At 41.3% G+C, this 17,096-nt stretch overlaps 1 protein-coding gene across 3 annotated transcripts; it reads left to right on the top strand.

Annotated features, from left to right (window-relative positions):
• The first annotated feature begins 1,336 nt into the window (after nucleotides 1-1,336).
• LOC130189907 (phosphatidylinositol 5-phosphate 4-kinase type-2 beta-like) lies at nucleotides 1,337-16,216 on the top strand. 3 transcript variants are annotated; one of them, XM_056408912.1, is made up of 10 exons: nucleotides 1,346-3,615; nucleotides 9,026-9,123; nucleotides 10,346-10,442; nucleotides 10,522-10,674; nucleotides 12,084-12,230; nucleotides 12,734-12,772; nucleotides 13,026-13,139; nucleotides 13,932-14,184; nucleotides 14,371-14,474; nucleotides 15,122-16,216. In XM_056408912.1, exons 1-10 carry the CDS (start codon nucleotides 3,469-3,471, stop codon nucleotides 15,200-15,202), a joined length of 1,233 nt encoding a protein of 410 aa, XP_056264887.1. In that variant the 5' UTR covers nucleotides 1,346-3,468; the 3' UTR covers nucleotides 15,203-16,216. The 3 variants fall into 3 exon arrangements, with proteins under 3 accessions (XP_056264888.1, XP_056264887.1, XP_056264889.1); XM_056408914.1 differs by having other exon boundaries at nucleotides 1,347-3,352; XM_056408913.1 differs by lacking the exon at nucleotides 15,122-16,216 and having other exon boundaries at nucleotides 1,337-3,615; nucleotides 14,274-14,463.
• The last annotated feature ends 880 nt before the right edge of the window (nucleotides 16,217-17,096 follow it).

Here is a 17,096-nt window from a genome sequence, read left to right as displayed (position 1 = left end):
CACGGGGACACGGCGGCGGCTCTTAGTTCGTGTTCTTTCACCGTAGTTCATTTATTTCGATTTATTTGTGTCGGTACGCTGCACAGGAGAGGGCTCAAGCCCCGCCCCCCCGGGTGTCTCACTGAGATTGTACGGAGAGGCCCTGAAGGCCTCGTGGCCCCGGGCCCGAGCTGCGGGCTGGGCCCTCAAAGGCGTCTGGGGTTTAATTGGGAAAGTGCACCAATTAAATGTTGTTGTTTTTACATTTATTTAAAATAAATATATAGAAATTATATATATATATATATTTATATTCTTACCCCACAGTTTTTTTACACTTATTATATATATATATAGAAGAAATATATATATATATATACACATTAAATATATATACATTTACCCCACATTTTTTTGATTTATTTAATATATATATATATCAATATATATACACATACTACTGGTCAAAAGTTTTAGATCACCTCAATTTCTCCAGTTTCTATTGAAATGTACACAGTTTAATTTCTCAATGTACTCTGCAATTAAAGCAGAGAACAAATAAACAATTGTAAATTAAAAAATAAAATCATGGAATGGTTTTGTTTAACAATGTAATCTAAATGTTTGACACCTTTTGCAGATATAACAGCCGAACACACTCATTCTTTATGCAATGGAAATCAGATATAGTTCATAAAGTTCTTCCAGCTGCACGTTGTGAACCCATCACTCCCTGAAAAATACCTTTTTGTATAACTCTGAAATATAGATTATTTTTCACCTTTTTTGTTTGACCTCTGGCAGTTTTCCGCTGACCTTTGTAACATTTCAAGTCATTCCCTTGAACTGCTTACATTTCAATAAAAACTGGAAACATGGAGATGCTCTAAAACTTTTGACCGGTCGTGTATTTTTTTTATTTTTATCTGACGCTGTAAATCAATGGATAGTAATACATTAAATGAAGACTGATAAGGTGATTTACATCTCTCATTTCACATTCAGTGAAATACTACATGACAAATGTGTTTGTATTTATATCGTGTATCAAATTCACGATTATCCATTTACAATCTGATTGGAGATCTTCTTTTCCAGCTAACTTTAAGCAACACAAGCAGACAGAAACGCATTCATATAATGACAGTGTATAAGGGCAGCCTAATATTAACCAACAATACTGGAATCAACATAATAAATGAATACCGTGAGTAATGTAAAGTGTTTTATGATAAAAAGGTAAACAGGGAACAGGGATATGATGATGGCATAGAGGAACACATAAACTGTGTCGTTATTGAATAGTTTTTTGAGAATTAGGAAATGCAAGAAAAATGTGTTATTATTATTATCTTTATTTAAAAGGGACCATGTACAGTAAAAACATAAATGTCACCATTCGATGCTCTGGACCAGAGTGTACCTTCAGCTAATTAGCATCTGTAGTCCCTTAACAGACCTAACAACATAAAAGAATAACAAATAGAACAGGATAAATACTCACAATGCAAAGTTACAGTACAGCATTTTAAATTTAAGAAGAACATACTATTAAAAAGTAAGTATTACAAACCATTAAAGGTAAGTAACATCATTAAAAGCAAGTAATACAAACATTAAAGATAATCAATACACACTGTCAAAAGGAGGTATAAGTTAGTGTCATCATGGGGATGAAGAAAAAACTGAAATAAGCTTCAGAAAGAAACAAAGCATGTGCATATATTCATGTTGTAGCACCACAGTACTTTCATAATTATGTTCCATAAAGTTGTGAGACTGTGTGACAGATTTATAAAATAAATAAAATAAAATTGGTCCAATTTAAAGCAAAGCTCCTGATTTAATTATTATTAATAATTTAGTAATCTCCACGTGAAGCTGAGATGACCCTGATAACACCCGGTTGACTTCATCATTTGGTCACAGCTTCACACCAACACGTACAATTAGCTTTACTTCGGTGGCGGGTCGGCGATGATGTCATCACATCATCAACGGTGATGGAACCATCGGCGGTGATGGAACCATCGGCAATAAACAGTGAAGAGAAGAAGAATAAATCAGACATTTATCTTCAAATAGTTCCTCCTTTGAAGAATCATGTGATGAAGTTTGTCTTTAACACCGTTTTATTTTCTAACTCATCAAATCAGCTGCTTTAGTTTTTACTCTGAACATGTCTTGATTATATTGAACCGTTGGGAATGTATTTCTGCAGAATATTGCTGATAAAGCGGTGCATGAGTGAAGGTGCGTGGTCTCTACACGGTGTTCAGACCAGTGCCTGCAGGTCGGGGCCTCGGGGGGATACATTGTGCGAGGGTCTTACATCTTTCGGCAACTTTCTGTGCTTATTTGCATTAATTTTTTAAAGACATATCTCACAGAAATTAGAATAATTTCACACATGTTTAATGTCATTTGTATGTGAAACTGTGAGGAGTTCTTGTGAACCTGTTGAAGAATTTCAGCTGGTTAACCATGACGATGTCATGTATTGAGACCCATTATCAAACATAAACATTAAAAGCTTTAGATGCCCTTTCTCAATACTTTAGATTGAAACAGGAGATCATCTGTCTTTAAAAGCACTCACACCTCGCCTCTCGTGGGACAGCTGTTAGGGACATACCATTGAGGATACTGTATTTATTTATTTATTCTTATTGGGGAGTGAGATGTTTGCAACCTAGGGGGGATTAAACAAAATTGGTAAATAAAAATCAATCCTTTTTTGTTTTTTACAGTGTAATGTAACTATATTTAAAGCCATCATCGCCACCTTCATCTTGTTAAATGCCTTGAATAATTAAAATATAACCAAACAGTTAAGTGAATAATTTAAATATGAGAACTCCAACCACTAACATGTGTGAGCTTGGTGATTTGGACGGTACTTTATTATTATTCATCCTCCTCCTCCATCCAGGTCCAGATCGAGGCGCGGGAACCCCTGCAGTTCTCGCGGCGGCCTGCTGGGGGCGCTGTTGTGAGCAACACGGGCGCCATCTTGAGGAGACCCCGAGCTGGTTGGTGACTGCTGACAACAATCTCGGGCGCATCACGATGGGATTACTCACGGACAAGTAGCACGGTATCACATCGGCTGCGTGCGGCACGACGCGAACCACCGGGGGAAGGAGACGAGCCGCCCCGGCGTGTGTGTGTTCACCTCCCCGGGTCGCCCGCTCGTTCGAGGAGCCGTGTAGCCCGATGGCCGGTTGCTAGCCGCTTCTCCGGACTCCAGCACCGCGGCCTGCTCGGGAGGAGGAAGGGTGGCGACGCCGCGCGATGCTCCACCGCTGACGGCCAGACCCCCCGAGAGGACCCGCCGCGAGTCAGGGCGACGAGCGCGATGCACTTATAGATTGTTATTACATTTTTTTTTTTAACCGCTCTCAACTCTGGTGGATTGTGCGCTGCGTGCGCAGGCTGCGAACCACAGCGAGTGTCTCGCGCCCGCCGCCGCCGCCTGAAGCCCGCGACATGTCATCCAACTGCAGCGGCGCCGCGGCGCCGGGCAGCGCCAGCAAAACCAAGACGAAAAAGAAGCATTTTATAGGACAGAAAGTGAAATTGTTCCGCGCGAGCGAGCCCATCCTCAGCGTGTTGATGTGGGGCGTCAACCACACGGTGAGTGCGCGCGACGCGTGCCGCTGTCGTCCCGCTGTCGTCCCGCGAAGCGGTTTGTTTATGCCGCTGCTTAGATTGTTGCCGTTAGCTAGCATGGTCGTGACTGTGGCGCAGGCGGGGCGCGGGAGGGGTGCGCGGGGCGCGGGAGGGGTGCGCGGGGCGCGGGAGGGGTGCGCGGGGCGCGGGAGGGGTGCGCGGGGCGCGGGAGGGGTGCGCGGGGCGCGGGAGGGGTGCGCGGGGCGCGGGAGGGGTGCGCCGGGCAGGTCGCGCTGACGCTCAGCCGCGCAGCTGCAGCGCCGGCCGCCCCGCGGTGAGGACGCACCGGCTCTCAGCGGGCACGTGGTGCTCAGGTGCATCACGTCACGGAATGTCTCCTATAAATAGCGAGCAGGATAATATATATATATGTGTATATATATATATATGTGTGTGTATATATATGTGTGTGTATATATATGTGTGTATATAATATATATGTGTGTGTATATAATATATATATGTGTATATATATAATCAGAATCAGAATCAGAATCAGAAACAGGTTTATTGCCAAAGAATGAATGTTTTCACAAACAAACGAGGAATTTTTTTTTGGTGGAAGGTGCAACATTTGGACATGACAAACAACAATCAACGCAAGGAGGGAGGAGGAGTGGGAGGAAGAGGGAGGAGGAGGAAGAGGAAGGAGCGGGAAGAAGGAGGAGAGAGGAAGGTGGAAGAAGAGGTGGTAGTGGTATACAGGACTGTCTCAGAAAATTAGAATATTGTGATGAAGTTCTTTATTTTCTGCAATGCAATTAAAAAAACAAAAATGTCATGCATTCTGGATTCATTACAAATCAACTGAAATATTGCAAGCCTTTTATTCTTTTAATATTGCTGATTATGGCTTACAGCTTAAGAAAACTCAAATATCCTATCTCTAAATATTAGAATATCATGAAAAAGTATACTAGTAGGGTATTAAACAAATCACTTGAATTGTCTAATTAACTCGAAACACCTGCAAGGGTTTCCTGAGCCTTGACAAACACTCAGCTGTTATAAATCTTTTTTTTTACTTGGTCTGAGGAAATATGAAAATTTTATGAGATAGGATTTTAGAGTTTTCTTAAGCTGTAAGCCATAATCAGCAATATTAAAAGAATAAAAGGCTTGCAATATTTCAGTTGATTTGTAATGAATCCAGAATGCATGACATTTTTGTTTTTTTAATTGCATTACAGAAAATAAAGAACTTTATCACAATATTCTAATTTTCTGAGACAGTCCTGTATGTGTGTGTATATATATACACATATATATATGTGTGTATATATATATGTGTGTGTGTATATATATGTGTGTATATATATACACATATATATACACATATATATATTTATATGTGTATATATACACATATATATATGTGTATATATATTTGTGTGTGTGTGTATATATATATGTGTATATATATATACTATATATATGTGTGTGTATATATATGTGTGTGTGTACAAATATATATGTGTATATATATTTTTTATTAGGGCTGTCAGCGTTAACGCGTTAATCTATGCGATTAAATTGGCCGCGATTAACGCACTAAAATATTTTAACGCAACTTTGTTTACTTCCGGTGTCGTTGAAGTTGTTGCTCTCCTCTGAGTGTCCAGCCGCGGCAGTCCGCCTCCTTCCTCCCGTCTGCTCCTCCATATTCACAGAGGAGCAGAGGGCGACGTGTCGGTGACGCGGGGCGGAAGGTGAAGGGGACTTTGTTGTTGCTCCGCCCCGATGCGCGCGCAGACACGCCGGCATGGAGCTCTGCGGCGAGACGGAGAGAGAAGAGTGACCGACACTAGAGACAGAATGACATGCTGCTGGAGAGACGACCAACAACAGACGTTTAGTTTAATAAAAGAACAAACACGTCTTTAAAGGGTACCTGTAGCCCAAAACAACAACGTGCTACATCCATTCGGCGCATCAAATAAATCATATTTTCCCTGCCTCTATTGTCAACAAGTCACGCATAGCCCGAGGCTTTACATTTCTTTGTCAACATTCCGAGTCCGTGAACGCTTCAGGGCGCAGACATTTTGCCAGTTATTTACTCACGTCAAAGCTATCTATGACGTTGAGTCGTTGAAAGGAATTCAGCCAATCCGGAGCCACTTCTACACGCGTTGCTTCTTGGGATAGATCGGTGGCCTCAAGAATTACACAATCTATATCAGGGGTGCTCAATACGTCGATCGCGGCGACCTGCCAGTCGATCGCGGCGTAGTATTGGTAGATCGCATGACATTTAAAAAAATTGTCCCGCCCCCCTGTCACTTTCTCTATAGCGCCACATTACAGCAGCAGCATGTCATTTCTGTCTCTACGTGTTGCGTTGACAGTCCTCTGCCCGCCGTCTCGTGCGCGCGGAGCTCCGACACCGGTTTGCGCGCATCGGGACGGACGGAGCAAAGAAAAAGTCACTAGCACCCCCGAACATGTCGGCCGAACAATGCATCAATGAAAGACATCTCCAGCGCTGGCTTATGTGCGATGTAGCTATCAAGCTCACGCTTTTGTGTGAAGCAGATGAGGTCTAATGTCACGATATCATCGGACATAAGTTCGTGCTCTTTACAACAAATGCACTCTATGTCTGTTTTTTGTGGCACATTTCCCACAACTGCACCAAACGTCCGCCGACTTGCGTGCACGGTCCGCACGGTGAAGCATCTGGACCGGCGGTCCTTCGGCATCAACTTCATCAGAATCATCGCTATCATCGCTGTCACAATTCACTAAATGGGGATAGTCTGCTTTTAAAGGTTCAAACAAGTATCCAGTTGCTGAATCTGACAATCTTTCATCGTCCATATTTCGCCCGTTTTCTATATTATTATCAAGTTCTCAGCATTTGTTTGCGAGCGCTCGACATTGTTTACATTGGTTTCTGAACACATCCGCTGTGGCTGGCTGTCGATCTCTCAACGATGTGACGTCACACCACCGGCGACATATTCAAGCTCCAGTGCAATGAAGCTTGTTGGAGTTGAGGGACTTTGAACAGCCTAAACTACGTATTGTTATTGAATACTGGACCGTCAGTGCATGAATAACCTTTAGAAACACATTATCTTTTGATCTGGCTACATATTCGAGATCACAACAGGTACCCTTTAAGGAAAGAACCTTTCATTACTTCTGCTGTAATCTGGCGCCATAGAGAACATGACAGGGGGGCGGGGCCTCACCCTGATAGAATGGTGGGGGAAACACTGGGATGTGTCACATGCTAAAGACTTTAAAAGTTGAATTTACATTGTTTTGTAAAATCGAGAAAATGAGCCCAGCCTCCAGAGGGTTAACGTGACATATGTCAGTTTACCAAGGCCAGATGACAGGACCAATGGGGTCTCTAATACACCTTTGTTTACTAATCTGATGTTTCACTGAATAAACAATTTATCATCCACGATATTAAATACCTCGCTGGCACTTTATAGGTAGGAGCCTCTTTGAAAACACAGCTCTGTGTGAAGTTTTGTCTTTAAAAAAGAATAAAATTAAACAAGTGTCTGAAATACACGCTGTCTGGAGGGATTACTCGTTCATTTAGAAGATTTAGTCTTTAGAAGAAAAAAAACCTTTTAATCGCGATTAATGAATTTCAAAATGTGCGATTAATTAGTTAAATTTTTTTAATCGATTGACAGCCCTAATATAAATATATATGTGTATGTTATATGTGTATGTATATATATGTGTATATATATATGTGTATATATATGTATCTGTATATATATATATATAGTGTGTATATTCACCTTTTTGGCCAGACTGCCCCAGGCAGACTGATGGATGCAGCTGGTTTGCAGCTGCAGCTTTACTGGTGCCTCATGGGCAATGCACGTGGTGACTGTTGTCACGCGCAGGTCGATGGATGTAAAGCAGCTTCTCAGGTGTGGGAATAACTATATTACAAGAGTGACACCTGTTGTCTGGATTATGAATTTATTTGTCACATTCTGGTTCAATTTAGTGCACTAAATGTAAGTGCACTGCTGTTGTGATGAAGTTAGAGTATGGGGTGGTCGACTCCTCTTCCAGAACACGAACCTCGTCTTTATGTAATCGATCATCTAACTCCCTGAACCTCAGATATTCACAACAGCCGGATGTGACGCTGTGACCGTGTTTTGAGATGTTTCTGCAAGACATAATCCACACAACGCTAGCTAGCCTGTGAAATGAGATGGCAAAAAAACACTAACAACCGTGAATTCAGGAGTCAGTGAATGATGTGGTTCTCCCTGCAGCAGCAGTGGTGACCTCTGGCGGCGGGCGTGCAGCGCAGGCCGGTGGGTTGAGGTGTGGGTGGGAAGCCGTCAAACAGACTCCTCATCAAAGTCCTCTTCTTCCAGTCGGGAGGCGTCTGCATCTTTCACGGCGTCCTCGCCGTGAGGCTGCAGCTCCACACGGCGTCGGTCAGACGTGACGGTGTTCACCGTGTGGAGCTGCAGCTCCTCTCTGGGTCTCTATCAGAGCTTCAAGTTATTTTATATGGAGAAACTTGACTTTTAAAGATACTTTCTGTAATGAATACAGACATTCTAATGGGAAAGCCTCTCATCCTTGGAGAAAGGGATCACCACTTAACTATATAACCTTGTTTATAAGTGTATTTTATTACCTTCGCATTGAAAATGCGGAAGGTTATGTTTTGATCGCCGTGTATTTATTTATTTATTTGTATGCGTGTTACTCGCATAACTCAAAGAGTATTAAACCGAATCGCATGAAATGTGGTGGGATGATTGGTTATTATCCGGGGACCATTTGATTAGATTTTGGGATCGATCGGGTCAAAGGTCAAGGTCATGAAAAGGTCAACATCTTCTTTTTACCATAGCGCGGTCAATTTCTATCCAATTTGCATGCAACTAATGCCAACATGTTCATAATTAAATGCCCAATCTTGTGATATGCGAAGGTATGCGCTCTACTGAGAGCCCGTTCTAGTTTTAATAATGTCATAGTTTGCTTCTTTAAAAGATTGTATGAATAATTGCTTTTTTTCTATTAGTTATGCTAAACGTGATGATTAAATTGTTGTAATTGTCTAATATTTAAATTGTAATGTTATTAATTTAGATCCTCTGCTCAGTGATCGGCGCTGTCGTCCCTCGTAGAGGTTTCTGGTGATTGGGTCTCACAGAATAGACGGATGAGGCGTGTTGCAGGTGTTCACAGCTCTGCTCTCAGCTGCATCCTCATGATGTTTAAAGCACATCTTGATTTGTTCGGCTGGTATTTCGTGCAGGAAATCCCAAGAGTTAACAATGCTGCTGCTTTTGATTTCTTAATTACCCGGTCTGTAAGTGGAGCTGTCGGTGTCTGATCCCTCTCTTCTCTCTCTTCTCTCCCTCAGATTAACGAGTTATGTAATGTGCCTGTACCGGTGATGCTGATGCCAGATGACTTTAAAGCCTACAGTAAGATCAAAGTGGACAACCACCTATTTAACAAGTAGGTACATCAAAGGGTTTGCACCGTCCGCTCATGTCTGCGAGTTGAAATCACCTGATGCAACCCCTCAAAGTAACTTAACCCCTCAAAGTAACTTAACCCCTCAAAGTAACTTAACCCCTAAAAGTAATTTAACCCCTCAAAGTAACTTAACCCCTAAAAGTAACTTAACCCCTCAAAGTAACTTAACCCCTAAAAGGAACTTAACCCCTCAAAGGAACTTAACCCCTCAAAGTAACTTAACCCCTCAAAGTAACTTAACCCCTCAAAGGAACTTAACCCCTAAAAGTAACTTAACCCCTCAAAGTAACGTAACCCCTAAAAGTCGACTTTCCACCTCTTTGCTCATCAAATCCCATCGCAAGGCAAATGAGACTTAATGTCCTGATATGTTGTATTCAGAACGGACCAAACGATGCAATGCCCATGTGGACGGCCCAGAGTCGCGTGATGACCGCCAACAATCAGGGAAATGTACCCTTTTGTTCCTGGACTGTCTACAGGAGTGGACAAAATAATGTGAACGATGAATAAACGCTTCTGTTTGTATCTTTGGTCCCCGTAGCGGACGACAGAGACTCTTTATCTGCTCTCCATCCACATTCAAAGCTTCTTTGAATAATCATAATAGAGTTTGGTCTTCTTCTTGATGACTTTAAGAACATGCACATCAAAGTGCTGAGAGTCAGATGACAATAACAGCAACTCAAAGCTGATAAATGTCATTTAATTTGAATTTCATTTCACTTTGTCGCTCAGAACTAGTTTTGGGTGATTTTAAGGTTTTCAGTTGCAGGTGTGGGTGTAAAGTGACTTTCTGGGTTTAGTAGTGAAAACAAATGATCAAACATGTCAGATTAAAATGATGTTTACTTTACTAATCTATGCACTTTTAAAATATTCTCATCCTGCAAACAGGCAGAAGGTAAAAGTAGAAAAAATGCATTTTAACTGTTCCACTCTGTACATGTGAACTCTTTATTATCCGTGAACACGACGGCAGAAATAAAGCCAACGGTCAACCGCCGCTGTGAGCCTGTGATTAGATTCAACTTTATTGTCATTACACAAAGTACACATACTGGTGCAATGAAATGCAGTTAGCATCTAACCAGAAGTGCGAAGCAGAGGAGTGCAGCGTATGTGCAAATGGTCATATGAATATAGATGACAGTGCAGAGGAGCTCCGGCGGCTGACCGCTCGTGTGTTTCTCCTCCTCAGAGAAAACCTGCCTAGTCGCTTTAAGTTCAAAGAGTACTGCCCCATGGTGTTCAGGAACCTGAGGGAGAGGTTCTGCATCGATGACCAGGACTACCAGGTGAGACACACACACTTTGATGGAGGACATCTAAAGAATGCTTTGACTTGAGAATGAAAACTGGATTTCTTCCGGTCAGAACTCTCTAACGAGGAGCGCGCCGCTCAACGGCGACTCCCAGGGTCGCTTCGGCAACCGCTTCCTGTCCAGCTACGACCACCGCTTTATCATCAAGACCGTGTCCAGCGAGGACATCGCCGAGATGCACAACATCCTGAAGAAGTATCACCAGGTGAGGAGTCAAAGGAATCGAATGTCTTGGATAGGGGGGGGGGGGGGTCGTAGGGTCGTGCAAAACCTGGAAAAGTCCTGGGGTTTTTAAATGCTTATTTTCAGGCCTGGAAAAGTCCTTGAAGAAAATTACATTCCAAAAGTTTTGGAAAAGTCTGGTTATGGAAAATTGGTTTAAAGTCCTGGAAATAACCCATTGGTCATGAGGATGAACCTGTTCATTGGTCATGAGGATGAACCTGTTCACTGGTCATGTGGCTGAACCTGTTCATTGGTCATGAGGATGAACCTGTTCACTGGTCATGTGGCTGAACCTGTTCATTGGTCATGTGGATGAACCTGTTCATTGGTCATGTGGATGAACCTGTTCATTGGTCATGAGGATGAACCTGTTCATTGGTCATGTGGATGAACCTGTTCATTGGTCATGTGGATGAACCTGTTCATTGGTCATGTGGATGAACCTGTTCATTGGTCATGAGGATGAACCTGTTCATTGGTCATGTGGATGAACCTGTTCATTGGTCATGAGGATGAACCTGTTCATTGGTCATGAGGATGAACCTGTTCATTGGTCATGTGGATGAACCTGTTCATTGGTCATGTGGATGAACCTGTTCATTGGTCATGTGGATGAACCTGTTCATTGGTCATGTGGCTGAACCTGTTCATTGGTCATGTGGATGAACCTGTTCATTGGTCATGTGGATGAACCTGTTCATTGGTCATGTGGATGAACCTGTTCATTGGTCATGAGGATGAACCTGTTCATTGGTCATGTGGATGAACCTGTTCATTGGTCATGAGGATGAACCTGTTCATTGGTCATGTGGATGAACCTGTTCATTGGTCATGTGGATGAACCTGTTCATTGGTCATGAGGATGAACCTGTTCATTGGTCATGTGGATGAACCTGTTCATTGGTCATGAGGATGAACCTGTTCATTGGTCATGAGGATGAACCTGTTCATTGGTCACCATGTGGATGAACCCTGTTCATTGGTCATGAGGATGAACCCTGTTCATTGGTCATGAGGATGAACCTGTTCATTGGTCATGTGGATGAACCCTGTTCATTGGTCATGAGGATGAACCTGTTCATTGGTCATGTGGATGAACCTGTTCATTGGTCATGAGGATGAACCTGTTCATTGGTCATCTGGATGAACCCTGTTCATTGGTCATGAGGATGAACCTGTTCATTGGTCATGAGGATGAACCTGTTCATTGGTCATGTGGATGAACCCTGTTCATTGGTCATCTGGATGAACCCTGTTCATTGGTCATGAGGATGAACCTGTTCATTGGTCATGTGGATGAACCTGTTCATTGGTCATGAGGATGAAGTTACGCTGCCGTGTTGTCCAGTCATTCTTCATCCTGTATCTGTGACTCCTCCCCCTCTCCAGTTCATCGTGGAGTGTCATGGCAACACGCTGCTGCCTCAGTTCCTCGGCATGTACCGGCTGACGGTGGACGGCGTGGAGACGTACATGGTGGTGACCAGGAACATCTTCAGCCACCGGCTCACCGTGCACCGCAAGTACGACCTGAAGGTAACGCACAGCGGGGGGCGGGGGGGGGGGGGCCTGGGCGACACCGACACGCACAACACACACAGTGTCCACAACATGCACAACATGCACAATGTGCACAACGTTATAATTGAAAGTTGTGTCTGAGTGTGTAGATCAACAGCCTCATGCTGAGTGCAGGAGGAGTCCATGTGAGTGAGTGCTGAATGTTACGGCTCCATAAGGGAAGGAAGTTTATCGTCATTTAAAAAGAACATCCAACGAAATGAAGTTGGCGACTCGTCAGTCAGAGCAGCAGCAACAGTAGAAACATGAAGACGGGACATTTCTAACTTAAAACAAGACTTTTAAAAATAAATAAGAATCTATAAAACATAGAACACAGGCATCGACGGCCTGAAGGGAACGAGTGACGTGTAAATGAGTATTTTGAGAAAACAACCTCTGATATTGACCGTGTGTCTCGAGCTGCTTTCAGTGAACTCTATTTTTACTCTATTCTTACTCTGTCTTCTCATCCTCAGGGCTCGACGGTCTCGAGGGAAGCCAGCGACAAGGAGAAGGTGTGTTTTTTATTTGGCTGCTGACAAATATAAACGCCCAGAGGCAAAAAACCTGTAATGACGTCTAAATGTAGCAGATTTATTGTGGTGGGATGTTTGTCAGTGTGTGAGACTTCGGTCATCTTCCCGCTAAAGAGCTTTAACACACACCTCATCCCTGTGTGTGTCAGGGTCTCACAGGTAGAGGCCACTTGCCGGTAGTCTCTTGCATGTGACCTCTGACCCCCCGGCGATGGTTCTCCCCTCTCTTCAGGCCAAAGAGCTGCCGACCTTCAAAGACAACGACTTCCTGAACGAAGGCCAGAAGCTGCAGATAGGAGACGACAACAAGAAGTACTTCCTGGAGAAGCTAAAACACGACGTGGAGGTGAGGCGCTCTCCTTAAATGATTGATGATGTCATTAGTTTGGGAGGAGATCTTAAGACTTGTGTGTCGGCTGCATCGTGGGATTGGTTTTCTACTTGCTCTTTGATTTCCATTTCTTTACATTTATATTCTTCTAAATAAAAGTATATTAAACAAAAAAACATATTCTTGTTAACTCTGGTATTGAACATGTTGTACAGATGACTTAATGGTTACACTGCAGCACACAGGTCTACAGTCCATGCTGCCTAATTATAGACATGGAGTATGACATCATTTGTTTATTTAACATGTATGCCATATTGTTTATATTTAGTGTGTATATATGTTTTACATTCAAAGCTTCTATTGAGGTTTTTAAATATTTGTTTATGTCTGTAATCGCTGTTTATGGCGTTATGACTCTTAGAGAGTGAAAATATAAAGTATATAATTTTAAAATATAAAATATATATATATTAAAAAAGAGATATATATTAAATATGTCTTTTAAAAAATATAAAAAATATATATCTATTTATATAATTCTAAAATATGAATGAATATAAAATATATAATTTTAAAATATAAAAATATATATATAAATATTTAAAGAAATATAAAATATATATATATATAATTCTACAATATTTAAAAATATATAATTAAAAAATATTAAATATATATAATATATAAATGTCATTTATGGCGATAGATTTTTTTTCTAAAACACTTTTGAACATCTGTTTGAGAATTTCAACGTCACCGATGTGTGTGTGTGTGTGTGTGTGTGTGTGTGTGTGTGTGTGTCAGTTCCTGGCCACCCTAAAGATCATGGACTACAGCCTCCTGGTGGGGATCCACGACGTGGAGCGGGCGGAGCAGGAGGAGATGGACGTGGAGGGCGTGGGCGAGGAGGAGGAGGAGTACGACAACGACGGCGTGCTCACCGGCTCCTTCGGCACGCCGCCCGACAGCCCCGGCAACCCGCTGACCTGCGGCGGCTTCTTCGGCCCCGGGGAGTTCGACCCCTCGGTGGACGTTTACGCAATCAACAGCCACGACAGTGAGGGTTTGACTCCCGCCCGACTCGGACGACAACATGTAGAAAATAAGCTTCGTATTGATTTAAAAAAGATGTTTATTTTGATTAAGAGCATTTAGAACGAAGCAGCAGACACCCCCGTGCGACAGGAGAAGAGTTGTCGACTCATTTCAGGTGAGTGACGCCGTGTTGTGTGTTCCCGTGCAGGTGTTGTGAAGAAGGACGTGTACTTCATGGCGATCATTGACATCCTCACACACTATGACACCAAGAAGAAAGCTGCACACGCGGCCAAAACTGTGAAACACGGGGTGAGTGACGAGTCAGATCGATTCAGAATAACTTATTAACGTTATGAATAGATCGGGGGGGTCACACTCATGTTCACCGCCGGCCGCAGCCGCATCACGGCTGCCCTCCAAGTGCCAATACTTCATAAACCACCTAAACATATTGTTAAATAACTCTCTTGGCATTTGATTATTGTTTATTTGAGTGTAGAAATATGGTACATAAGAACATGTCTCTAATATTATAACCTAAATCCATTTCATTTGAAACCTTCAAAATAAAAGCACAGGATATTATATTCTTTTTTCTTTGAGAAAAGGTGATCAAATGTCTTTCAAGCCGTCAGGGGCCACATCAAATGAAAATGTCTCTAATATTATAACAAATCCATCAATCATTTATGTGATTTTCATCGTCATAATTTGAGTGATTTATATATATTTATTATTAATATTAATATAAATAATAATATTATTACAATAATTAATTAAAATTATTCTAATAATTATAAATAATAATATATAAATTATTAATATTATAATTAATTAATTAATATATATTTAAAAAGTACATTTTACTCCATGTAACACAGATAAAGGGAATAAAAAGTGTTCCAGTTCTCGTATGACGTGTTTTATCTAATTACCTTTTTGCTCGTGTTTCTTAGGCGGGGGCCGAAATCTCGACGGTGAACCCGGAGCAGTACTCCAAGCGGTTCTACGAGTTCATGTCCAACATCCTGTCATAGACTCATCTCCCCGTCCGCCACTTCCTGTCATAGATCTGTCGAATGCCACGCACTTATTCCCCCCCCCCCTGCTGCCTATAAGCCCAGAAAAAAAAGACCTACCAGTGTCCTCCACCGCCAGCACGAGTGTGGGACACACAGCACTTATTCCCCCCCCCCCCCCCCCCCCACACACACACGGCTCACCCATCTACGAGCTGACTGCAACAAAACCTCCTGAAACTCGTCTCTGAATTCGTAACGACGCTCCGATAAATCTCCCCGTTCTTTTCCACCTTCCTCCCGACTCCTCGCTGCTCCTCACGCCAGCACGGACGCCGTCTCACTAAATGCCTTGAACACGCACACGCGTGTCCGCTTCAGCTTCAGTTACCGTCTGTACAGTCTCTTTGGTTTCTGTTCACGTCGTCGTGGTTCTTATCATTTCTATTAGACACAAACACACACACACACACAGATGTAAACAAGTTGCACAGATAGATGCTGATTGGTCATATTGCATGACAAACACTCTCTCACAACAACAACAAAAACAAAAGCACTGCTGACCAATTGGAACCACAGGGGACAAACACTTTAATATATATCGGTATATTAAGTAAATTAATGCAATATCAAAATGCATGGCTGATGTGTACATGAGACTCCACCAGTAAGTTGAAAACATCAAACCACTGAACTTAGCATCTGAGTGTTATGACAAAAAAACTAAAAAAAACTTTAAAATAATTGGTGTTTGAATGTAACGTTGCCATATTGTTTTTGAATATTTCCGACATTTTAAACGTGAGCTTGGCGGATGTTGGTCTGAGAATAGAAATTCCCAACAGACGGGGAATTCTGCAGCAAAGTACTTTGTTTTATTACCATAAGGATCATTTTTATATCTTGTTTACATTAATGTAGCAATTTTGTGTTTGTATACAGTATTGTTTTGTTACCAACAGACATTCGAGGAAAAAAAAAGGTTACTTGAAAAATGATTCATTGCATATTAAAGGGAGTTTTATCTTGTTTTTGTTTGGCTATGCTTATTTTTATCAGTAACTATACTGCTGTGACATTTTTTTTAAATTTAGGTGACATGAAAACTGATCTCCATGGCAACTGAAGAAATGCCAGCGTGAAATGGTTAAAAACTTTTGAGAAGGCTTGTTGTGGACCCAGTGAGGATGTCAAAACAAAAAAACATTTTATTGAAGTTATGATAAATAATATATATATATAAAAAAAGATATGTATAATTATCTATATATAAATATGTATATACATATTCATATATATAAACCAATATATTTATAAAAAATTTTAAAAATATATTTATATATATTTAAATCAATATATATTTATAAGTATCAATGATAAATATGTATATTTATATATTTCTAAACGTTTATAAAAAAATATATATAATTATCTATATACATATATAAATATTTGTATATATAATATAAAACATATTTATACAAATATTTATACAAATATATTCATGTTTCTAAAAAAGCATATATATAAAAAGAACCCATGCATGTTCTTAGTATACTTTAGGGATCCGAGAGGGATTTTAACAAAAATAAAGAAACTAACTGCAGTCAACACTTCCCATAATGCAACCCGGCAGGTTATTTTTAGACCAAAGTATTTTAATCTGCTGCTTGGTCTAAATTTCAGAATCAGGCTTTCTGTTGACCGCTTCATGGTTGGATCTCACTCTGATGCTGCATGCAGCGACATGTTGAATACCCATTCATGCTTTCTGCAATCCCACTACTCATTTTCATATAAAGGTTAAAGTATCTTGATGTAATCTAATTCAAACTCCAGTTGCCAAGCATGTGAAGAGCGGTGAATTAGGCTCAATATGTTACCTGAATTTTAAAAGTCGTGCAATTTC

This window comes from Pseudoliparis swirei, chromosome 24 (genome assembly GCF_029220125.1).
Source record: "Pseudoliparis swirei isolate HS2019 ecotype Mariana Trench chromosome 24, NWPU_hadal_v1, whole genome shotgun sequence".
NCBI classification, from domain to species: domain Eukaryota; kingdom Metazoa; phylum Chordata; class Actinopteri; order Perciformes; family Liparidae; genus Pseudoliparis; species Pseudoliparis swirei.
Note: the sequence above shows the minus strand (reverse complement) of the source record. Positions and strands in the feature narration are given on the sequence as shown.